Source organism: Filicampus tigris, chromosome 8, assembly GCF_054856515.1.
Source record: "Filicampus tigris isolate MCC_2025a chromosome 8, RoL_Ftig_1.0, whole genome shotgun sequence".
Lineage (NCBI taxonomy): Eukaryota > Metazoa > Chordata > Actinopteri > Syngnathiformes > Syngnathidae > Filicampus > Filicampus tigris.
The window spans coordinates 4071960-4096340 of NC_141224.1; the positions used below are offsets into that span (position 1 = coordinate 4071960).

A 24381-nucleotide genomic window follows, 5' to 3' on the forward strand; every position below is an offset into this window, starting at 1 on the left:
TTAAAAAGGATTTTATTGACGAAAACGTTGGCGATGGTCGTCATGCTCCGTCACTTCCTGTTAAGCAACAACGCGGAAAAAGGCGGAGTTACAGCTGGGAGTTGGTTGAATGCGGAAGCCGAGTCGAGCCGAGCCGGACCAAAAGCAACACCACGACCAAAATCCACGACAAACCCGAGGCACGAGTGAGCCGCACACGTTCTCGGTGGAGACTTGAAGGAAGGGGAGACAAGCTGCTCTTCGTCATTCACATTCCGCCTGATAGGTGCCATTGGCTTGTTAGCCTGCTAGCTGCTAACGATTGAGGAGGACCAGTCCAGGTAACAAGTGTCATGTCTCTCACTCACACGTTGGATGCTAACTGGCAAACATGCTAATGCGGCCGTGAGGGCGGTGGTCCTCTTTTAGTTCCACGAGCGAGTTCACTTGCTGCCACCTAGCTACCCTTAATTGGCAGACGCCGCGTGTCGCAAAGTTTGCCGCTGTCTACTGCAGCTAAGAGTAATGTATTGAGTATAGTGAACGCGCCATGACTAGTTCGTGTTGTGACGTCACAGGACTGAGCTACACGCCTGGACCCGCCCGAACCTGCTCCGCGGCACCTTGGCTTCAGCGGGAATGTTTGTGATTGCGCCTTCAATAAGCCGCCTCTTTGATTCATCCGCCTAATTGTGAAATTCACCAACTTCCTGTCGTGTTCATTTCTCACTGTCATTCACCAATATGCTCCACCCCCCCTACACCTGTTTGACCCCAAAAGTAACTTCCTGCTACTTTCTTGCTAGAACAAGAAAATGAGTGGAGTGAGCAGCATTGAGGCCGTCAAGAAGAAGATCAAAATTCTTCAAGGACAAGCAGAAGAAGCTGAAGAACGAGCTGAGGTGCTGCAAAGACAACTGGAAGAGGAGAAAAGGGGTCGCGAGGAGGTGCACGCACGCACGCACGCACGTAACCGTGTGACCTTGACCGTTGTGTGTGCTGATTGGCTGTCGTGTGACATGCAGGCAGAGGCGGAATTGGCATCGCTCACTCGCCGTCTTCTGATGACCGAGGACAACCTAGACCAGACGCACGAACAGCTCACATCTGCCATCGGAAAACTGGACAAGCTGGAGAAGGTGGCCGACGAGAGTGAGAGGTGAGCGCGCACGCGAGTGATGAGCATGTTTATAATGATGATGATGATGATGATGATGATGATGGTGTTTCAAGAGGGATTCGTGTGATTGAAACTCGAGCCATGAAGGATGGGGAGAAGATGGAACTTCTCACAATTGAGCTCAAACAAGCTCAAATGATCGCTGAGGAGGCCGACCGCAAATATGAGGAAGTATGTACACACACAGACACACACTAGGGCTACACAATTATGGTCAAAATGATTGTGATTATCATTTTGACCATAATTAAAATATTTTAATCACAAGTATTATCTAACAATTATTTAGGTATTTGTATATACAAATTGGGGTGGCATGGATCAGTGATAGAGTTGTCGTCTCCCAACCCAGAGGTTGGGGGTTCGATCCATCGTGACGGTATTGACGTGTCCTTGAGCAATATACCGAACCCCCACTTGCTCCGGATGCTGCATCATCAGGAGCTAAATGATGTACACAGTGTGGTGAAGCGCTTTGAGTACTGAAGGTAGTGACCGCCCATTTACCATTTAATTGAAAAAAAGAATCAAATGCTTTTCCAAGGTCTTGTTGAACCTGCCAGAATGCTAAACAAGTTCAGACAACAGAACCTGACCCTTTTCAAGGCATCTCCAGTTTTTGCTGCACTTTTCTTCTCTGGCCATGACTTAGTTGGGTGTGCTTGCAGGCTCTTAACGAAGCCAATGTGCCGTTCGCTCCCCGGTGGTTGGCTGAGTACTGCTTGACAAGAAATGCAGTAGAGCCCACTTTGAATTTGCCAAAAATCCCCGACGATCAGGTTAATTTAATCTTGGCAGGCAAAATCGTGATTCCAATTCAGATTCGGTGCACTGTGCAGCCCTAACGCCTCCGTGTCAACTTATAGCCGCCATAGTAGGCTTTTTTTTTTCTTAATGCATATTGACTGTATATCACAGTAGTTCCCCTGCACTACACGTGACGGTCAGCGTGCAGCAATTAGAGCTGTTCGATATGACAGTATATTGCAGACCCAATACAAAATGTCTATTGTACACATATAATCCTCTCTTATTCAAATGGTTTGATTTCCCTTGCCGCCACGGATGGAATCCTGTCATTTCCTTTCCTCTGCGTTGTAATACTTGGACTGGCTACATTTGAGGCCCACCTGAACGTTAGCTGAAGCACTGTGTTGTACTTGTTCTATTGCTTTGCTCTATTAGGGCTCAAAACTGCAACCAAATGTTGTCATGTTTCTCAACCTGACGGCCCCAAATTCGACAGAGCTAGCGAAGATCGATGTGGGCCAAAATCCTTGCTTTGCTGTGTGCAAACCTGGTCAAGAAATACAGGAAACGATTGACCTTTGTATTTGTAAACAAAGCAAATATTGACTTCTTTTTTTTTTTCTTGTGTTCAAATACTTATTTTCAGCACTAACATACAAATAAGTTCTTTAAAATATCCTACAATGTGATTTATAATTTGTATTTTTTTAAATTCTTTGTCTCACAGTGGGCATATGAGGAAAATTGAAGATCATTTCATTTCAAGTGGGAGAACATGCAAAATGGCGGGGTGGTCAAATACGTATTAACCTGTATTTGGCCACCAAATATTTGATGTTTTGCTGTATTCATTGAGCTGTGTGGTCTGTATAAAATGTCTCTTATATGCAAAGGAGGAGCGATAACAGAAAATCGCCACTACTTGAACAGGTTATAATTTAAAAAAAAAGATTCAAATGCTTTTCCAAGGTCTTGTTGAAGACAAGAAAACACATCCTTATGTGTTTCCAAGGAAGAAGAGATGAAATGTAGTCCATATGGTACAGCTCTACATTCATTAAAATGTCACAGCTAAAGATACAGCAGCAGGTGGAGGCCAGAAAATAACAATAATATCTTTTGTGGGTAATGAAGCTTTGCCTTCTGCAAACCCTTGGTGTCCATTACCAGTAAACTACCGGTAGATGAGTGTCAAATAGTGCAGTGCCATCTAGTGGCCTCCGCAGGCTATGACCCATGACAACGTACGGCGTCAGTACGTTCGTCTTGGCTTGAGGCTTGTTTCTTGTTTCAAATCCAAATTTTTGTCGCTGATCTGTGACCAAGGTTGTGTTGCGCGGCGAGGCTTGTTTTCCGATCACGTGAGCCGAGCATGTGTTTGATTGACAGGTGGCTCGCAAACTAGTGATGGGGGAGCAGGAACTGGAGCGTGCCGAAGCCCGAGCTGAGCTAGCTGAGAGGTTACACGCACACGCACACACAACACACGCATGCTTGCTAATGACAACGCTAGCAAGCGAGGAGTTTGGGCCGATCGGTTACGAGATGGCAGGTCATGAGGGTCACCCGGTCCCCCGCCTAGCTGTCAGTCAGCCGCCCTGTCCGTCTCCGACCTCAAGCTGCTGCTTCTCATTTTGACCTGCGCTTGTCCACGCCATCTTTGTGACCGTTTGACCTCGGCCCCACAGCAAAGGTCGCACGTTGGAGGAGGAGCTGAAGAGTCTTGTGGCCAGTTCCAAGAGTTTTGAGTCTCAGGCTGAGAAGGTGAGGAGGGGAGGGGAGGGGCTTGGGCCATGTGCTGGCTCAGCGCTTCATGTTTTGCCGTTGTGTCTTGTAGTTCTCCATGCAGGAGGAGCGCAGCGAGGTGGAGATCAACAACCTCAGGAGTAAACTGATGGAGGTAAGACGACGCGCTCCTGAGCTCGCCTGCCCGCTGTAGCCGCTCCCTGTTCATGGCACATCGCCTTCCTGTCCAGGCGGAGAACAGGGCGGACAGTGCCGAGCGCACGGTGGCCAAGCTGGAGAGAACCGTGGACGACCTAGAAGGTGCGACGCGGCCCAACCCGCAGATGACCCCGGCGCGGCGCCACGCTGACCCATGTTTGCGTGTTTGCAGAATCGGTGGCGGCGGCCAAGGCGGCCAACGTGGAGCTGCAAGCCACGCTCGACCAGACCATGGAGGAGCTCAACTCCTGCTGAACATTCCTCATCCTTTCACCTTCGTTACTGGGATCAATAATCAATACGCGCTTGATTTTTTTTTGTTTTTTTTTTTGCTCACTTTGTGGGCATGTGCTTGGAAGGGAACAGCCAATCAGATTTTTCTGCCAAACCCATGGGGCCAATTGTAGAAGTCAGACACGCCACCGCATTCCGCGGCGGCCGTCGCTCGTTTTAGGCCGTGATGATGTCGTTGCGTGACATCATCATGGCATAAAGTCAAGGGGCCAATTACAGGTCAGAGATGTGCCTACCTGATCAATGAAATGTCACGTGGTCTTATGCTGTGATGAGGTCATCATGACAGCTTTTTTTTCTAAAATAAAAGCACCAAATTCATTTGTTGGATGTTTTTATTGGGCGGGTGGGGCGCTCCCCGCACTCCCTTTAAGCATTGCTCGATAATCATTATCCATTTAGGTTAGCATTAGCAAAGGTAATTTTCCAACATAGGAATGAAACACGAGCTAGCCGCTGCCCTAGCAAATGTCTTTATTTGCAGGTGGGGGTAACTTATTGATCGAAAGTGGAACACGCAGCAGTTGGTGCATCAAAATTGTTGAGCAAAAAGGTGACTCAGCTTTGTCCCCATGCCAATTTGGCACTTCACCCCTAAATGAAGCAGATGCTTAAGTGACCACACTGCCCTGTCATTGGTTAAGTCCATGCCACATGATTTATGAGGTCATGTTGTTAAGCAGCGCCTCCATATCCGCCATGATAATCACAATTGACTATTTGTAAACAAGAGCCCTGCAATAGCCTTGGTCCGTTTTTGGCATTTTTGTAAGTGGATTTTAGTCTCCAATTTTTATTTATTTATTTATTTATTTTTTAAATAAGACGAGGCAAACAAACGCATCGTGTACTGTGGGAGGTCAAACGGTTACCGTTGACACTTCAAAGGCAATGTGTTGCATCCATGAATCTAAAAACAAGAACTAAATTAGTATTAAAATGTCTTCAATCTTTCAGAGGCAACTGTAATCTTAGATGAAGAGAATGTAAACATTAGGAGGGCTCTGTCTGTGGAAAAGATCCCTTCCAGGTGCTCCAATGTGGAAACGGTCGCCACATGGCGATGTTCTGCTTGGTTGGCTTCGGCCGATCAGCGACGGGCAGCTTCCGTCGCCAGCGCTAAGATTGGCCGCAACTGGTCGTCTAATGAGGGGGCGTCGTCCTCGTTAGTGATGGTCCAATGGAAGTCCACCCCACTGTCCAAACCGCATTCGGATTCTGCGTCATCCACGCCTGACGCGCACAACAGCAACATCGGATGGAAAAGAGAGGTCAGAGGTCATCGGTTTGGCACGAAACGGGCGCCTGGCCGGTCGTACCTGGGGTGAAGATCCACCCCCTCCGCCTACGCGTTTCTTCTCGACTTTCCACGCGCACGCAGCGAGTCTGTTGTGGAAACTTGTCCCAAAACCACCGAAGGTCCGACATCCGCCGCGCGTCGCTCACCACCTGAGCAATCACAGAGCTGAGCTGAGCGGCGCTAGCGGGTTGCGACGGCTCCACCGCAGCGCAGGGACGTACCCAAACGGGTTGGTGCGCTCCTCTGGTCGCCAGGCGGCAGAAGAATCCGGGATCTTGTCCTCGCCGAGCTTCGCCCCAGCTGATCATGCCGGCCCGATAGAGCTCCTTGTAAGCGCCGGAACCTGAAAGCTGCTCCGCGTCCAGGCCGTGTTCCTGCACAGCGCGTTTGACACCATATGCGCACCAGTTGCAATAAATTAATAATAAATGTTTTTAGATGCCTGACGTTTGTTTGCTGTACAGCACTTTGTATGTGTAGTTTGTTGAGTTACATTACTACCCTATTTACATTAAAATCAACAGTATGTATAATAGGGAATCTGGATAGATATTTTTCCAGTTGGGATTTGAAAGGTGGGTGTGATTTATCATTCTTAAATTTGGGTTTTAGCTAATTGCATCATTTTTTAATCGAAATGCAGTTTGCGATGTTGGTGTTGTTGTGACGCGCTTGCTAGATTCATTAAAGTTCTTCAAATAACAGTGTTGAATGTTCTCTGGCATTTCAGTCCTCAAAAAAGTGATTGTCACGTTACTGAGCGCGGCCTGAGAGTGACGTCACGTACCTCGTGATTGACCTGAGCGTAAATGTGACGTCACTCACCTGAGCGTAGGCTTGTTTGAGCGGCGCTGATAGACGAACGACGCCACAGACATCTTCTCCTAAACTGCAGCACAACAACACACAGGATCGATGAGCGTATCGATACGTGATTGACAGAGCAATCGAAGTGGACTTTACCGATCGAAGATGACATCCGTGACGTAATCTTTCCCCGACTTCCGTTTGCCGCTGAAAATCAAAATGAGTTTGGGTTCTGAGTGGGGACTTTCCACAGCAGCAGAGGAATCCATCACACGAGATGACCGGTCGCTGGTCGATCAAAGTTTGCGTGACATCCGTCCCCTCGAAAGGTGCCGGAAGTTACGGGCCTGACCGGAAGCACTTCAAAACAAGAGTGTTGCCGTTACCGCGATTGCCACACAACGTTTGCGTTCTTCATGCAACGATGCGGCGACAAATGGACGACTGGTGGCTTTATTTCTCTGCCGTTGACATTCTTCCCTCCTCTACTCCAGAGGTGTCGAACTCCGGTCCTCGAGGGCTGCTGTCCTGCCTGAGGCGTTTTTTCTTTTTTAAAAAAAGGCCATGTATAGTTAGCCGTTTTTTGGGGAAAAAAATCAACCATGTATAGTAAGGCGTTTTTTGGGGAAAGAAAACGAACTTGGTAAGGTGTTTTTGGTTAGGCATTTTTTGGGGGAAAAAGACCATGTATAATTTGGCGGAGAGGAGAAAATATTTTATAAATTGACTGCAGCAAGGTATTTGGTTGTATGCCTCTATAGAGTTTAATCGTTCTTTTTTATTGAGCACTAACAAAGCGAAGTTGTTTATAAACACATACGAACAAAAACAAGCCGTATATAAAAACGTCCGATGCAGTGGAATGAGAAAAGGTAGCGGCAGCAGGTCGAATGGAGTTGCGACATCTCACGGCAGAAGGAGGAAATGCAAAGGTAGCTGCCTCGATTGGGCAGCGGTCGTGGTATAAGCGGAAGTAACGTGAAGGCTGCCTCGACCGCTGCCGCAAATTGCGCTTGGTCTTACTTGCAAACATGATGGCATCGTTGGTTCTTCGCCGGAAAACTTTTCAAACTTTAGTGGCGGTGAGCCCCAATTTCAGTGGAACTGCATGCAAACATTGCTTGATATTTCCATCATTTGTGACTACTAACAAACTTGGTGATTTTTAACGTGTCAGTCAAACGATTCACCTTTCACCCACATTCGATGGATGGATGCCTGAATGCCTGACTGGCTGGCTGGATGGCTGGTTGGGTGGGTGGCTTTTTGTTTTTGCACGCATGTTAAAAAACGCCTGACCTCGTTCAGGGCACGGACGTCTCTATGAATGGCCAAACAATGCTGCTTACTCGCCGACGGGAGAAGTGAAGCCACCGGCGGCCATCTTATGTTGCCACTGCTAAGCCCGCCTGACTTGAATACATTGATTTCTCCGCGGCGTTTTCAATACATTGATTTCCCCGCGGCGTTTTCACATGACAGCGTGTATGGCGTGCGGTTGTACTAGTAAGAAGGAGAGAAACGCTACATTCACATTTCCTGGTAAGATTGCGATATTCAATTTTCTCTTAAAGGGACAGTGTGCCGAATGTTTAGATTTTTCAAAGTTCATTCATTTTCAAAACCCACTATTAATTTCAAGAATACGCAAAAAAATAAATCATATCACAGCAACGTATTTCTTTTTTATGTAAATGTAATTGTAAGTTATGGCTAATTATAATTTTAATTACTCCCCTAACGGAGGCTGCCAAGTTTCGCTGCCATCTTTCTGCTACGGATACTCGAAGCAGACAAACTTAGTGAACTTAGTTAGTTCCTCAACATCATGACTACAGCATGTGTAACAAATGCAATCCGTTTACATCGTCACTTGACAAAATATCAGAAGTTGTTTGTGATTTTGCTTGCACCTGTGCTGAAATCAGTGGTCGGCTTGCGAAGTGTGGTCTCTCTGAGGCACTGAAGTGCGCGTGCTTCAAATTGCACTCGCTTCGAGTTTAGGCTGTTGTATTCTCTCTCTCTCTCCCTCCATTCTCTCTATCTATCTATTAGGGTTAGGGTTTATAGGTGGGGTTTCAAATTAGGGGTAGGGTTTAGAGGTAGGGTTTCAAACTAGGCTCAGGGTTTAGGGCTAGGGTTTCAACCTGTGGTAGGGTTTCAGACTATGGCTAGGGTTTAGAGGCAGGGTTTCAAGTTAAACTAGGGTCAGTATCTATCTATCTATCTATCTATCTATCTATCTATCTATCTATCTATCTATCTATCTATCTATCTATCTATCTATCTTATCCATCTATCTTGTTGACGTGGCTGCGTGGCACCCTGTCAGTCATGTTTCCACAGCTCACCGGCCGTCGCTCAGCAGCCACCTCTTCCTCAATCGCGCTTCTTCCCGCCGCTGGAGGCGGCCATGCTGCCGCCCGAAACCTTTCGGGGGCGGGTGGCCTTCATCACGGGAGGCGGGACCGGACTGGGACGCGCCATGACCGCCACCCTCTCCCACCTGGGGGCGCAGTGCATCATCGCGAGCAGGTCAGACGCCCGCCACAGCCCGCACACGTACATGCAAGTCGAAGTAAGAATCAGCTCGAGCGAGTTCAGCTCCGCTATGGGGCGGAGCTTCGCTATTGAGTTGGGATCCAGCTTTTATCGTCAAGTCCGGGGCGAGACTAACGCTAAGTGGTTATGGCACAGGAAGTTGGAGGTCCTGCAGCAGACGGCGGAGGAGATCAGCGGTCAGACAGGAAACAAGGTGAAAGGTCAAATAAGAGGCAAAGCACGTTGGTCTTGGTTTCAGCGCGCCTGACTCGCTGGTGCGGTCTTATCTTCATTTTTCAGGTCCATGTGGTCCAGCTTGATGTCAGAGATCCTCAGGCTGTCACGCGTTGTGTGGAACACATCGAAAGTCTGACAGGCTTGCCGGATGTAAGAACGCACGCACGCAAACACTCGGTCCAAATCGGCCATGTTTCAGTGGTGTCGAAGAAAGCTGAGATGTAGCCACAATTTGTGTTGATGAATCGTCGTCACAAAGTTTCCATAACGACGCATGAAGCGTTGAAGTCCGGTTAAAAAAAACATGACAAATATGTTCTGCAATTGGCAGTGAACGTTTATGTAGATAAAAAATTGACCACAAGAGGGAGCTATACATGCATTATATCCAACCACCAGTCTCAGAAACAAGCCATGACACACAAGCGGTCCATGACCTCAGATTATTAAATCACAATGGACCAATCAGACGAGTCGTTAGCCTCTCTAATCGACTGGCGCCTTCCTGTATCGCTCCGAAATGTGATTGTTACCATCGTTTTGGACTGCTGCAAACGGGGGGGTTGGCTTGGCGGATGACATCACAGTTGTGTGTGCGCGCGCAGGTGATCATCAACAACGCGGCGGGAAACTTTGTGTGTCCGTCGGAAAATCTGTCGGCCAACGCCTGGAAGAGCGTCAGCGACATCGTCCTGAACGGCACCGCCTTTGTCACGCTGGAGCTGGGAAAGCGGCTGGTGCGCAGCCAGAAAGGTCAGAGGGCGTCGGAGCGTTCGTGCCCGCCGCGGTCACGGGTCACTCACTCGCTGACCCGCGTCCGTCAGGTGCCGCCTTCCTGGCCGTCACCACCATCTACGCCGAGTCGGGCTCCGGCTTCGTGGTTCCCAGCGCTGCCGCCAAAGCCGGTGTGGAGGCGCTCTACAAGTGAGTCCCGCGCACGCGCCAAACAACTGAGTGGTCGCCACGGTGACCGCCACCTTGTCAATCTGGTCGCCACGGTGACCGGCATCTTGACACTGTGGTCGCCAGGCGGACGGGTGCATTTTCAATGTGGTTGCCACGGTGACGGGTGCATTTTCAATATGGTTGCCATGGTGACGGGTGCCTCATCAGGTCTTTGGCAGGCGAGTGGGGACGCTACGGTCTCCGGTTTAATATCATCCAGCCAGGACCCATCAGAACCAAGGTGGTATTCTTGTGTTTTTTTTTCCACGTTTTTTTTTTTTTTTGCTGAAAATATGAATGACGCACAAAGGGGGCCTTCAGCCGCTTGGACCCGACGGGACAATTTGAAGCGGGAATGCTGAGTCGTATTCCGACGGGCCGACTGGGCCGAGCGTCCGAGATGGCCAACTTGGCGTCATACGTGTGCAGCGACTACGCCAGCTGGATGTCGGGAGCGGTGAGTGGCGATAGGAGGGGAGAGGCTCACGGTTGGGCGGGTGGAGTTGAACGCCGTTGTTTGCGCTCAGGTCATTCGCTTCGATGGCGGCGAGTACGTGATGATGGCGGGAGAATTCAATGAGCTGCGCAAGGTTGGAGCTTTTCCTCTTTTCTTCTTCTTCTCTGCCTTCTTTGCATTAGCTTTGTTTTTTCGCTGCCCCGCTCAGGTCACGGCCGATCAATGGAAGATGATGGAAAAGATGATCAGGAGCACCAAAGGATCCTGAAGCCCCGCCCGCTCCGTGATGTCGTCACACTGAGCTGCTCTGTCTGTGTCAACATAATAAATAAACGCTACTGTTCTACAACACGTGTACAAGTATTTTTTTTGGGGGGGGTGGGGGGACGCTCGTCCTTCCAAAGTATCTCGACTCAAGTCTCGTGCTTTGGAAGACAATTTTTATTGTCACTGCCCCAGGAGCAAGGAAAACTAGTTAAGAGTCTCACAATTTGCAGCATTGAGGTGAAAAATTACTAGCACACAATTATGAAAACAATTAACCCAAGAACACGAACGTTAAAATTAGCAACCATCACTAATCTTGGGTATATTTCACCCGAAATAATAACCCGTACAAAATGTAGTTTTCATCAATTTATGTAAAGTGACAAGTACAACACTGTATGCCAAATTGGAAGTTGTCTTCTTTAATTTCCCCATCAGTCAGTCATTATATGAAAAAAGATAACGTGTACATAATGATTCCGCAACCAACCCAAGAAACAATGCAGAGAAAAAAATGTTGGACATCCAGCACGGAGGAAGCACATCATTTTAAATTAGAGGTAGGGTTTCAAACTAGGGTTAGGGTTCAGAGCTAGGGTTTCAAACTAGGGTCAGGGTTTAGGGGTAGGGTTTCAAACTAGGGTTAGGGTTTAGAGTTCGGGTTTCAGACTATGGTTAGTGTTTCGAGTTCGGGTTTCAGACTTGGGTTTGGGTTTAGAGGTAGGGTTTCAAATTAGGGTTAGGGTTTTGAGGTAGGGTTTTAAACTAGGGTTAGGGTTTAGAGGTAGGGTTTCAAATTAGGGTTAGGGTTTAGGGGTAGGGTTTCAAACTAGGGTTAGGGTTTAGAGGTAGGGTTTCAAATTAGGGTTAGGGTTTAGGGGTAGGGTTTCAAACTAGGGTAAGGATTCAGAGCTAGGGTTTAAAACTAGGGTCAGGGTTTAGGGGTAGGGTTTCAAACTAGGGTTAGGGTTTAGGGTTCGGGTTTCAGACTAGGGTTTGGGTTTAGAGGTAGGGTTTCAAATTAGGGTTAGGGTTTTGAGGTAGGGTTTTAAACTAGGGTTAGGGTTTAGAGGTAGGGTTTCAAATTAGGGTTAGGGTTTAGCGGTAGGCTTTCAAACTAGGGTTAGGGTTTAGAGGTAGGGTTTCAAATTAGGGTTAGGGTTTAGGGGTAGGGTTTCAAACTAGGGTAAGGATTCAGAGCTAGGGTTTCAAACTAGGGTCAGGGTTTAGGGGTAGGGTTTCAAACTAGGGTTAGGGTTTAGAGTTCGGGTTTCAGACTATGGTTAGTGTTTAGAGTTCGGGTTTCAGACTAGGGTTTAGGTTTAGAGGCAGGGTTTCAAATTAGGGTTAGGGTTTTGAGGTAGGGTTTTAAACTAGGGTTAGGGTTTAGAGGTAGCGTTTCAAATTAGGGTTAGGGTTTAGCGGTAGGGTTTCAAACTAGGGTTAGGGTTTAGAGGTAGGGTTTCAAATTAGGGTTAGGGTTTAGAGTTCGGGTTTCAGACTATGGTTAGGGTTTAGAGTTTGGGTTTCAGTCTAGGGTTCAGGTTTAGAGGTAGGGTTTCAAACTAGGGTAAGGATTTAGAGCTAGGGTTTAAAACTAGGGTCAGGGTTTAGGGGTAGGGTTTCAAACTAGGGTTAGGGTTTAGAGTTCGGGTTTCAGACTATGGTTAGGGTTTAGAGTTTGGGTTTCAGTCTAGGGTTCAGGTTTAGAGGTAGGGTTTCAAATTAGGGTAAGGATTTAGAGCTAGGGTTTAAAATTAGGGTCAGGGTTTAGGGGTAGGGTTTCAAACTAGGGTTAGGGTTTAGAGTTCGGGTTTCAGACTATGGTTAGGGTTTAGAGTTTGGATTTAGACTAGGGTTCAGGTTTAGAGGTAGGGTTTCCAATTAGGTTTAGGGTTTTGAGGTAGGGTTTCAAACTAGGGTTAGGGTTTAGAGGTAGGGTTGAAGTCGTTAAAGTTGAAGCGTTGAAGTCCAGTTAAAAAAAAAAGACAAATATGTTCTGCAATTGGCAGTGAACGTATATGTAGATCAAGAATTGACCACAAGAGGGAGCTATACATGCATTATATCCAACCACCAGTCTCAGAAACAAGCCATGACACACAAGCGGTTCATGACTTCAGATTATTAAATCTATATTGTTTTGATGAAATTTGCACTTCAAAATGTATTATACATCTAATTCAATTAGATATTTTATATCTATCTTTCCATATCCATCTATCACTCTAAAACATGTTTTTTTGCCTGTTAAATATGTACTTCCAATAGTGATAAAACTCGTCGACAATTTTATGGTAAGTGGGTTTGTCCGCATCTGTTGAACTATAACTGAGAAAGTAACTATAACTGACAAAGTAACTTGTAATCTAACTTAGTTACTCTTAAAATAATCAGTTATATAAGTTACTTTTTAAAGTAATCAGGAAAGTAATGAAGTTACTTTTTCAAGGTAACTGTGGTAACACTGTCGCTAACAGACGTGAGCATGCGTAACACTGGCCGTCTTTTTTCACTGACCCTTCCTCTTCTCGTTTCCTCCTTCCTGCCAATAAATCCCATTAAAAAAAAAAAAAGCCCCCCCCCCCCCCCCCAACCGCTGAAAGTGTCGAGTCCAGATGTGAACATCCTCCTTCTCTTCCTCGCTCCCACACTTCTACCGCCCCCTCCTCCTCTTCCTCCACCCGAGACGCTGCGAGTTTTCCATTTCCTTTTTTGGTGAAAAAATCTCAAACGGCGTCAGGGAGTGCGCATCTGTTATTCCATGTGTACTCCATCGTGGTGGTGAAACAGTCGACTCAGCATAAATATCGCCACACAGTATATTAGACAATTATGTGAAGCCCGTTATCGCTTCGACTGTTCCTTCAAAGTCTACACAATTTTTGTAATGACCTCATAAAGCACCGATGGTTATTTCAAGACAAGACAGCATGCAATATAATCCTCATCATTCCATTTATTTACCACACACACATGTACACACAAATCCTCCATCGCCACCATTGCAGGATTGAGTCGCTCCCATTAACATCGGGATTTATACTCAACAATGGTTTATTTATCCACCATCTTAAAAAAAAAATGCACATTTGCCAACTCTGACTCACCAGCATCAAAGCTGAAATAATGAAATATATTTTTTTTAATACTTTGTCACATACAATAAGAAAAAGAAAACAAAAACAGGAAGTGATTTAATAGAAACAACAAGAATCTCCAAATTTTGTGTTTAATTTTTAATCTAACGTGATCCGTTATTTTGCGTACTCATACGAAGGTTTGGGTGGTTATTAATCGTTTGCAAACACTTAAGGCAAGGATAAAATGCTTACCAAATAGTGAGCCCATGTTAGCCTCTAGCGCTTACACCATGCTGCTCAATTGTGAGATATCCTACATGATATATTACGTATTTTTTTCCCCCCTCTATAAATAAAATTAAGAATAAACAGATGAGATGAAAAAAGAAAAATCAAACAAATTCAAATTATTTTAATATATAAAATAAACTAATACAAAAAGAAGAAAAAAAAGTCTAAAATTAAAACTAAAAGCAAATAGGCATTTAAAATAATAAAAACAAAAAGAAAAAACCAAACAAATATTCAAACTAAACAAAAAAATCCTAAAAACAAGACTAGAAACCTTGCCATATAGTGAACTGCACTTTAATTTAATATAATTAAATTACTCACAAAGCCTTTATAAGCGTTTGTTAATTATACATAAGAATGTTTTTTTTTGGGGGGGGGGCTAGAAAAAAAAAACACAAAATTCAGAGATACAGCGACAATCATACAAATACAAAAAAAGAAAAATAAAGTAAGACATGCATACTCAGACATGACAAAAGTAACGCAGCATCTTTTGGACTATAATTGCCAGATGCTTAAAAAAGGTACAATGTGAAAGAAGAAGATAGGGAAATGCTCCAAACCAACTGGGGGCAGCAGAGTGCCAGAATATTGAATCACTGTGTCCAAAAAACAAATATATTGGACACAATGATTCAGACGTTGTGGAACGCTGGCTAAACAAAAATGACACATGATGCATCCTCATTACAACAATCCAACATTTTTTTATTTCTTTATTTGTGGACTTAAACAACACTTGGTCCCAAATGCAGAAGCCAGAGAAGAAATGTTTCCGTCCTTTGAATTCTCATGCGACTCGCTAGCATCTCATGAGGGACAAACAGGTATCACGGGACAAGCTTGATAAAAAAAAAAAAAAAAAAAAAAGAAAGAAAAGTTCCATCGGAGAAATCGTAAAAAAGGTCCACTTATCAAATACAAGCAGCAGAAAATGAAGAATTAAAAAATGAATAAGAAAAAGGTTCAGCAATCAGATAAAAAAGTGGTTTTGTGCCATGTTTTTTGTATTGTGTGTTTCTTAATTTATGTGCACACATGATAGCATGAGACTCTCTTGTCCAAAAAGTGCAAAATAAAATTTATTTATCATGACGATAACAACAAACCTGTCCGAACGTTTTGTTTTTTTAAACTGTAAATTCGAGTTTGTGTGTCATTATATACAGTGACCTAGTCAAGATGCATAGAGATAATGCATCGTGATAATTACACAAGCGAGACAAAAGTGGCATTCAAAATGTAGTGACAGTATTAAAACTTAAAACACTGTTATTAGAATCACTTTTCATTATTCCTCCGACATATAAATCGCCTGTTTGGGGTTCTTAAACATGCTCGAAAACTTACCAATTTCTTGCCTACAATCTAACGTGAGCCGAGCATGGTGTGAAAGTTCATTTTAAAGATTTTTGAAAGTCAGAAAAAGATACCCCGACACCTGTTTCAATGATCGACACAAAATTGTGTGGACATGTCTATCAAAACAAGACGCACAAAAAAGCCCGAAAGACCCATGCCCCAAATTAAACAGGAAATTTGGCCATTTGGGTTTGAAGCAGCCAGCCATTGGGGGTAACTCTAGGGCACTCACATCGATTAGAATTTGTCCTAGAAATATAGGTGAAGCTAAATTGTGAATATTTTTGGCCTATGCCATCATCTCCTGTGGGCAGAGCATGGCGTCAACTTTAAGATTAATCGAGGATAAAAAAAAAAAAAGGGAGTGTGAGGGCCTGTTATTATTGTTGCGCAAGGACTATAAAACTGAACTTTTTTTTTTTTTTTGAAACAATATACAATACAGTATTACATAACATGTTGTTGTAAGGCACTACACTGTATAAAGTAGTTTGTTGGTGGTCCACTAGGAAAAACTGCCTTAATTTCTGTGTATTACCTTGCTGGGTAGAAAAAAGACTTTGGCTATGACATGATTCGAGTGGAATTCAGAGGGGAGTGTGTGGGTCTTTATAGGCCGTTGTGACAGTCGCGGCACAGGATGCGTTCGCCGTCGGGGAAGAAGCCGGCGCCCACCAGCGACACGGAGCACTGCGTGCAGGTGAAGCATGGCTGGTGCCACTGGCGCTCCTCGAACGAGATGTACTTGCCTCCGCCGAAACCTGGAAAAAGAGGCACAGAACAGTTGAGGTCATGAATGGTCGACAAATAAGAGCAGCAAAATGAAGTCTTAATAGAGGGCTTTGGAAAGGAATCAACCAGAGAGCAGCTAGATGTCACATGACTGCCAATACATCTGACTGGCACCAAAATAATAAACTGGGAACATTTCTTGACTTGTTTTAATTTTAAGGGTGTGAAGCTGAACGGTGGTGAGCTATCTGTCAAAATGTTGACATGGTGCGCAAAGTTAGTGCTAACATTAGCAGTTGTTAAAACACTGGACTGACGATAACAACTGCTTCTCGGTGGGGAGTTAGCAAGCTAGCAAGCTAGAGGCTAACATTAGTGTTCGATAAAAACTTAGCCCATGATAAAAAGTGACGGCGTAGACAGCAGTTAGCTACTTCGGAGCTAGTTAGTGAGCTAATGGCTGAGATGTAGCTGTCGATAAATCACTCAGCCCATAAAAAGAAGCGATGATGCCAGTAGCCAGTCAACAGCCAGTTAGCAGTCGATACAGTTCTCTGCTGATGACAGCAAGCAACTAGCATAGCAGATTCGCAACTAGTTAGCAAGCTAGTGACCCGCCACTAATGCTAGCAGTCGATAAAACACTCCACAGATGAATAGTGACGACAAAATGCATAAGCACTTGGCCAGTTTGCTAAAAAACAAAACAAAAACTTGCCAGTTGGAGGCTAGTTTCCAAGCTAGGGGCTTGTAGCTAATGTTAATGGTCAATAAAGCCATTTATTGTCATTTAGCCAATGATAAGAATTGATGATGTGCGTAGCAGTTAGCAGGCGGTGGCTAGTTACAAGAACTAGAGACTTACTGTTAACATTAAAGTTGATGAAATACCTGACTGAAAAAACTAAATAATGATAAGCACATAAGTTAGCCAGTCAGTGGCTAGTTAGTGAGCTAGCGGCTAAAATGAACAATCAAGAAAACACATGGAAGATCCTCTGAAGTGACGATGTGCATACCACTTAGACAGTCACATTTTTTCCTTTTCATCTGTGTTCCGAGCATCCCAAAATGAGTGTGACTCATTTTAAATTAAATTTGAAACATCGCGTAATCATTTCCGCAGTGTGGAAAGTGAGGTCCAACTTTCTGTGAAAGATTCCACAGCAGCTTGCCGCACTCGCGACTTGACACCAGTGGGAAAAGCCATCAGGGAACCTCCGGTCGTTCGGAACGACGCGTTTTATTTCTGGATGACGATCCCATGAGGTATCCGCATATAAATCCCAAAGGAGAAGTCGCTACCATCAAGTCATGAAGGCAATACAAAGAAATGGGGCAGCCTTGGAATGAGGTTGACTTTCTGAAAGCAGCCTTTCGTTGTAACTCGGCTCCCCCTACGGTTGTAAAGAGTAACAGCGAAGAGCGAGAAAAGCATTGCGATATTTTGTCTGTTACGATATGGCATTCAATATCGATATCGGAAGATTGTCATCTTCAGTTTCAAAGTCAGTCCCAGCAACGACTCCCGCCAAAGCGTTGACGCAATTTCATTTGCAAAACCAGGTCCTTGCGTGGTACTACTTGTAATCTTTGTCCGATTGTGCGTGTGTGGAGTAGCATGATTACGCAACAAATACCCAACTGAAACTTGTGCACTTGTAAATATCCGCTGTAAACATCGTCCACAAACATCGGAGACCACCAAAGTGGTCATAACAACAAGACTCTTGCCTGTGATGGGTTTGCTGCAGGCCTCGCACTTCTTGGCGTAGAGGCTTCCGAAGCACTTGAGGCAATACGGGCTGTCGTCGCGCGAGGTGAAGTGCTGGCCGGCCAGCTGCGTTTTACAGCCGCTGCACACGAAACACTCCTTGTGCCACGGCTCGTCCCGGTAGGTCACGCCACCTTTAGCCAGGGTCTGAAAACATGAGGACACTTCAGTGAGCTCGACCAAACCCACTCATCAAGCGTCACTGAATTATTTTTTTTTTCCCCGTCTTTCAATCAAAGTCAGCAATGCGACTGGGACGGACGGGGACTCTAAAATGCTTTCACTTGCGAAGCCGTACTATTACCCCTCAATCTTTTGAGTATCTTTTTTAATCCAAGCAAAACGCAAACACCTCCCGCTCAGGTTTCGGGCTCTCGGTGATGCATTCACTAACCTTTTTACAGCGCGTGCAGCGCGGTGCGAACTTGTCCTCGTAACACGGCACGCAGTAGTGCTCGTCCTTCTCGGGGATGAACGACTTGGAGCCGATGGGCTGCTCGCAGGCGTGGCAGACGAAGCAGCCCTCATGCCACGTGGAACCTGCGTACTCAAGCTTCCTAGTACCTGAGGGATGATGGAAAACATGCAAAATGTAAGAAAAAAAAAAAAAAAAAGGACCAAAAACCATGGTGTGTGGCAACCTGCCTGGACTGCTTTAAATAATGCGCCAGAACGGCACAAATGCATGAAAAAGCCCTTTTGATTTATTGGGAATGAAAACACCGCAGGCCCCATACACTCTGTTGGAAACTGGCGGCTGGCCGTACAGGATGGATTAATGCAATTTTCCCCCCTCATAGTTTGTGTCACTGAATAATCCATCTCCCACTTTGGCGGTTGTTTTTTTATTTATTTTATTTTACTTGCCGGTTTGCCCTACGATGACGCTGCGGTTTTGAGGTCGGACCGACTTTTTCTTCTCCATCCGTGGAAAACTCACACGCATTACAGTATTACATGATTGGAAAATAACAAAACAAACCATTCCTCCGTTTGGCGAGGCGCCACAGAAGTCACACGTGCACTTAGTCCTCAAGAAACGATCGCATCTGGAGATAACGGATGAAGGATCCGAGCGGACAACTTCTTCCTCAGAACAGTCCGGCGTTAAAACAATCCTCCGAGTGCTGGACTCCCTTCTGGTGCCACATATCCAAAATCGTATTCTAAAATCTTAAGCTTTCACGAGAACAGGTCAGCAATCTATTTTGGTCAAAGCAGCGCATGACTTTATAGGTTTGGAACCAAACCACAGCATCAAATGAGCACACTTAAGACGCTCACCCGGCATGACGATCTTGTCGCAGGCGACGCACTTGGACGAGAACTCGTTGCAGTAGCAGTCGTTGCAGAGCAGCGCTTCCTCCTGGTTGGTGAAGGGCTCGTCCGCCAGCGAGCGGTCGCAGCGGAAACATCGGAAGCAGTGCTCGTGGTAGTGCCGGTCCTCGTAGAAGAGCTCCTGTAGGCGGCGGCACGGAAACGAGACGTCACCCACGACATCAATGAGATGAAGTGGCAATTAAAATGGATGGACGGACTACTTCAACCAAAGGGATTGTAAAACGAATAAATACTGACAATTGTAAATCTCTTAGAAATCATAATTCCCAATTTACTGACTTGCTTTCAACAATAATAAGGGTCACTATTGGCTAGATGAAATCTATCGCCTCATATTATGGTCATATCTATTGTGCGGTCACTATGAGCTGCTGCCAATTATAGCCGTGGAGTATTATTGTACAACTTCATGTTTCCTGCTGCTGTTTATAACTTTATAACAAAGGTTCAAAGCAAGAGCACTCAATAGGGCTCACTATTTGGCAAGCAGTAAATCACAAGCGTTCTGTATTTAAAATGGGCGTGAACATGTGTTCGTTGATGGCTCGCCAATGAAAAGGAGGTGTTTCCAAATAAGGGCAAAACTTGATTAGTGGGACAAAAGTCTAAAATGCAATCACCACTATGGGATATGGGTAGCCAGTCAGTTAGCGGCTAGCAGGAGAAACTAACGCAGCAGTCAATATCTTCACTCGGCACAAATAGACTCAAATGCATGACAACCAGTCAGGGATGATCCAAATGAACTGTCTGAGAGTCCTATCTTGCCATGGTGGTCAAAAGTACTTAGACAAATTGACATTTTTACTACTTTTTACTACATCTGCTGATGCTGGTTGAGATGAGGTCTAGTGAGGTGCACTAGCTCCTTGTGTTTAGCACAAATTATATCGATTGGGGTCTAACGTTACGGAGAAAAATCAACATTGTTATAAATACCTCGGCTTTAACATCATGGTTGTTCTGACTCACATTTGACAAGGTAAGGGAACAAAATTTGAAAGGGATTATTTTGTGTAAATAATTTAATGATACAAAACATTCAAATGATTAAAAAAAAAATCATTTGTAGGAAACAAACAAACAACGCCACTGACAAGTTTGACCTAATGGCAAAAGCATATCGCTAGCCATGACATCTGCTAGCTAGAGGCTGAGCTGCACTGTGCTTGATTACCAGGCGGCCTAGTATGTTCCATGTGTAATTGAAATTTTTGAAAACAAAGATAGTAAACTAAAGCTCTGCCACGAATAGGATGCCCTGACCCCCACTTCTTTTATCAGTGATTCTCAAAGTGTGACTCTCCTGAGTGCTACGCAAAAGAATCACTGCCTAATAAGCAACAGTTTGGCAAATAATGATTCATCATACAAAGATGCTTCAACTTGTTAAATGTCAGTCCCATTTGAGGTTTACTGTCAAACGATACATAAAAGAAAGAGAAGTACACATCTATCAAATTTCAAACAGCCAAACAGCCTAAAGAAAGGCCCTGCTAGCTTGATGCTAATTCTAATTAGCATCTGTGTCTCTTGTCACTCTGGGACCCGCATCTTCCTAATGTTGCAAAGTCGCACCCATTTTATCGAAGTTAAGAACAATAAAGCATTTTTTGCGTTTTAAAAATAGCGTCTGAAAATACATTTTTAAAAGCAGTTTCAAATGAGTTCCACATGCCGCCAAAAGAATATTGCTAGCTCTGATGCCCACCGGCCAAAGGAGGAGCTGCGTTATATTTGTTTACAGAGTTGCTGTAGTGACTAGAGCACAATTGAGTAACATTTCCTAATGCTTACCCAATATTGTATGTTCTATGTGGGAACTTGGCACGCCGCGGTACGGTTCTAAAAAAAAAAAATCTGAGTACAAATACATGTAATTTCTGTGCGCGACCCACCCAAAATGAGCCCGCCAGTTGAGAATCACTGCTTTAACCCATACACATTACAAGTTTTATTGTTTTTTTGGGGGGCGTCTTGGAAAGTCTTGAACGAATGAATGCCATTTCCTTTCATTAGCACTATAAAAGGAGTGCATGAAAACACATAGAGCTGAAGTTAGGCTCAAAAGAAAAACATACTGCCAACAAACAATCCAAGAATAAATATTCACTGTATGTGTACCGCTCAAGGTCATGTCAAGACATGGTATGCAATGAGCTAACGGGGCGAGCGTATGACATCATAGTGCACACAGGCTTCATACCAGTGTACAGAAAGAAAAAAAAAAAAAAAAACGCCAAACAAATGTACCATGACTGTTGAACTTTTGTATTTACAAACTCAAAACAAGTCAAGTTTGACCCCGTCGGGATGGCGCGGACTCACCCGGGCGTCGTGGCCGATCAGCTCCTTGCACTCGTCGCACGTGTTGGAGAAGAGGCTGTCGTAGCACGGGATGCAGTAGGGACTGTCATCCGACTGGATGTACTTGCGGCCGTACAGGGACTCCTTGCAGTTGTCGCAGTCGAAGCGGTCGGCCATCGCAGCGGTCGGTCGGGTTGTCAGCCTGAAAGAGAGGAGAGAGGAATGTTGTTTAAAAGGTACTCACAGCACATGATGACATGAAATAATAAAGGTTGCAAATAAAATCCACACGGCACCAACTTCCATTGCTTCCGCAGACTGACCCCGCCTTAAAAAAACCGACCCCGAAAGAAGATTTGGATTTGGAAATGGATTTCTGAAGAAGAAAGGGCTAATGAGTATAATGTTTTAATGTGATGCTCTAAACACTATAAACTAATTATACCTAAAGTTGCATTTAATTCCGTTAAAAAATGTTAAAAAAAAAAAAAGTACGAAATGATGTCTATTGAAAGTTAGGGCCTGTTTTTTGGGGTCACCCTTTATATAAGCAAATATTGATAGCTTTACTAAATTATGAAGGCACTCCAAAGGAATTGCATCTCTTTTTGAACATCTTGACTTCCTCCTGGGTAAAATACTTATGCCTTCTCGAGGTGACACTCCCCCCAACAAATAAAAAGTCAGAAATACAAACTAAGCAGATGCTAGGTTTTTATAGTTTTTCGTGCGTCGGACACACTGGTGGCAAACGTTTTGCATTTCGAGTCCATCCTGTCAGCATGTAACACAGGAGCAGCATGCGTTATGTCTAACAAAACGACGAGCGTTCACTTGGCCCGGGACGACCAAGCGGAACAATGGCTTAAAAGGCCGCCGACAGCGACAACAGTATCGGGTTGCCTAAACATGACGGCACGACTGGAGGGGAGCTCGGCGATAAGTGATGTCGAACCTCCAGCGTTCCCAAAGCAGCGCCGATGAGAACCGACGCTTGATTTTCAAAGCAGTCGAGGCCGGGAATGTTCAGCAAACGATGATCTCACTTTTGGGTAAGACAAGTAGTCTCATCAGGGTTTTTTTGTCCGGCATCTACTTTCATTTTTCATCCGATTCACTCCATTCCAATTTAACGTATTTAAATGTCATCAGAATCAAGCATTTTTCCTCATTTCATATGTTTTCAATTATTTCACAATTTCAGCACGCAAAAATGTGTGAATTATCAATGAGACATTCAACATAACATATTAATGTCTAGCTCACTGAAAATTCAAAATATTCTGCTTATTCAATTCACCTTGGGAATGAATTCCTAAATTTTCCCCCCAACATTTTCCCTTTTTTTTTTTTTTACATTCATTCACTAATTCTTACCATTGCATTTTCAACACACTTCAAAAATTCATGCTATTCAGGGCTACTTTTTTTCCTCAATCCCCCAAAATCTAATTCCCCCCAAATTCAAAATGTTTCCACCCAGTTTCACTATCAAATAATTCCCAATGTTACATTCAATTTATCATATTCAAAATGTTCCTATTTCAAAATTTCATCATTCAGTTCATTCAATTCACCTTGGGAATGATCTGAACAGTTTCACCATTAAAATACCCACAAAAAAAAAATCCCAGTTCTTTCCAAATAACACTCTAAGCAAAATAAATTCAGAATGTTCTCATTCAGTTCACTTTGGGAACGATTTTCAACATGCCAAAATGTCCATTTACCAAAAATTTGACATTTTCAACATTACAAATAACACACAATTTCCCCATTCATTCCCAATGACGCAATCAAAATAACAGCTTGGCATCATTCCCATTTGAAATTCAAAACAATCAACTCATTCAATTCACATTGCTAACAATTTTCAACATGACAATTCCCATTTACAAAAAAACTAAATCAACATTTTCACCACTAAAGATTCATGTGGTAATTTAAAATTTTTTGGACCGATTCAAACGTTCCAAGTTTAACACCATGTTTTGCCTTGTTACATTTTTAGCACAAAAAAAATGAATATAATTGACAGTAAAAATTCATTTTTACTTAAATACATCTCCTAGTCAATATTTTTTACCTTGACTTGTGCGAAGGAGTTGAATCAGTGCTATGACCTTTACAGTGATTGCGGATTTCATTGACTTTAGGTCTTATTGTGGTCAAATTCTTTTAACAGCAGTGACAGTTTCAGATAAGAAATGATTATTTGTATTTACACTGTTCCCAATGGAAAATACATCCAAATCAGAGGAATGGATTGTGTTTGACCTTAGTGGTTCCGCTGTATGGTAGGCTTGCCTTCTGTTATTGTTTGTAATTTGACTCTCTGCATGATTGCCAACATGACTGGACGGACTGTTGTGAATTTCACCACTGAATGGATCCATCATAAGTACACCATGTCTAAAAAGCATCTGTGCTCAGCCTGCGCCACATTAGTCAAGGTCCTCGTCGTGGAATACGTTTGCTGTAACGATCAATTCGTGTACATTCGACACTCCGTCTGTCATCGACTCTCCAAACCGCCACGTCAAGATCAGATCAAGACAATATTGAGTTGAAATTGAAGGCTTTGCGTGACCTCCGCCTTGCCAACACTGCCAGGTACGCGGCAGGTATGTGCTCGCCAGATATGAAAACAGGAAGGAGGCATGAGCTGGAAAGGTGCGCTGACAGCTGTCATATTTTTTCTTTTAAAGAAAACAACACTGCTGATAATACACACCCACGTAACACATAACACATAACCCGCTCATTTTTCCACATGAAAAAAATAAT

At 44.3% G+C, this 24381-nt stretch overlaps 4 protein-coding genes across 8 annotated transcripts in view; 2 read left to right on the forward strand and 2 right to left on the reverse strand.

Annotated features, from left to right (window-relative positions):
- Positions 1-89: 89 nt before the first annotated feature.
- On the forward strand, positions 90-4468 carry LOC147143102 (uncharacterized). Of its 2 annotated transcripts, XM_086037031.1 has the most exons (10): positions 90-320; positions 558-620; positions 786-926; positions 1005-1138; positions 1213-1330; positions 3299-3369; positions 3598-3673; positions 3747-3809; positions 3886-3955; positions 4026-4468. In XM_086037031.1, exons 3-10 carry the CDS (start codon positions 795-797, stop codon positions 4106-4108), a joined length of 747 nt encoding a protein of 248 aa, XP_085893157.1. In that variant the 5' UTR covers positions 90-320; positions 558-620; positions 786-794; the 3' UTR covers positions 4109-4468. The 2 variants fall into 2 exon arrangements, with proteins under 2 accessions (XP_085893157.1, XP_085893156.1); XM_086037030.1 differs by lacking the exon at positions 558-620 and having other exon boundaries at positions 91-320.
- On the reverse strand, positions 4465-8255 carry pmvk (phosphomevalonate kinase). Its single transcript, XM_086037036.1, has 6 exons — positions 8168-8255; positions 6411-6614; positions 6273-6336; positions 5669-5821; positions 5467-5596; positions 4465-5380 (listed from the first exon to the last, which is right to left on the reverse strand). Exons 2-6 carry the CDS (start codon positions 6521-6523, stop codon positions 5238-5240), a joined length of 603 nt encoding a protein of 200 aa, XP_085893162.1. The 5' UTR covers positions 6524-6614; positions 8168-8255; the 3' UTR covers positions 4465-5237.
- decr1 (2,4-dienoyl CoA reductase 1, mitochondrial) lies at positions 6289-10783 on the forward strand. Of its 4 annotated transcripts, none has more exons than XM_086037027.1 (10): positions 6289-7186; positions 8587-8789; positions 8952-9009; positions 9096-9182; positions 9638-9785; positions 9857-9956; positions 10146-10218; positions 10288-10434; positions 10505-10567; positions 10643-10783. In XM_086037027.1, exons 1-10 carry the CDS (start codon positions 7145-7147, stop codon positions 10700-10702), a joined length of 981 nt encoding a protein of 326 aa, XP_085893153.1. In that variant the 5' UTR covers positions 6289-7144; the 3' UTR covers positions 10703-10783. The 4 variants fall into 4 exon arrangements, with proteins under 4 accessions (XP_085893153.1, XP_085893154.1, XP_085893152.1 ...); XM_086037028.1 differs by lacking the exon at positions 6289-7186 and adding an exon at positions 7193-7508; XM_086037026.1 differs by lacking the exon at positions 6289-7186 and adding an exon at positions 7194-7336.
- Positions 10784-13635: 2852 nt separating this feature from the next.
- fhl3a (four and a half LIM domains 3a) overlaps positions 13636-24381 on the reverse strand; it is a 37887-nt gene continuing 27141 nt past the window's right edge. The window contains exons 2-6 of the mRNA XM_086038518.1: positions 21616-21796; positions 19231-19405; positions 18341-18510; positions 17907-18093; positions 13636-16201 (exon numbers count right to left, since the gene is read on the reverse strand). Coding sequence (XP_085894644.1) covers positions 16050-16201; positions 17907-18093; positions 18341-18510; positions 19231-19405; positions 21616-21771 — 840 coding nt within the window. The 5' untranslated portion in view covers positions 21772-21796 and the 3' untranslated portion in view covers positions 13636-16049. The remainder of the gene's footprint in view (positions 16202-17906; positions 18094-18340; positions 18511-19230; positions 19406-21615; positions 21797-24381) is intronic.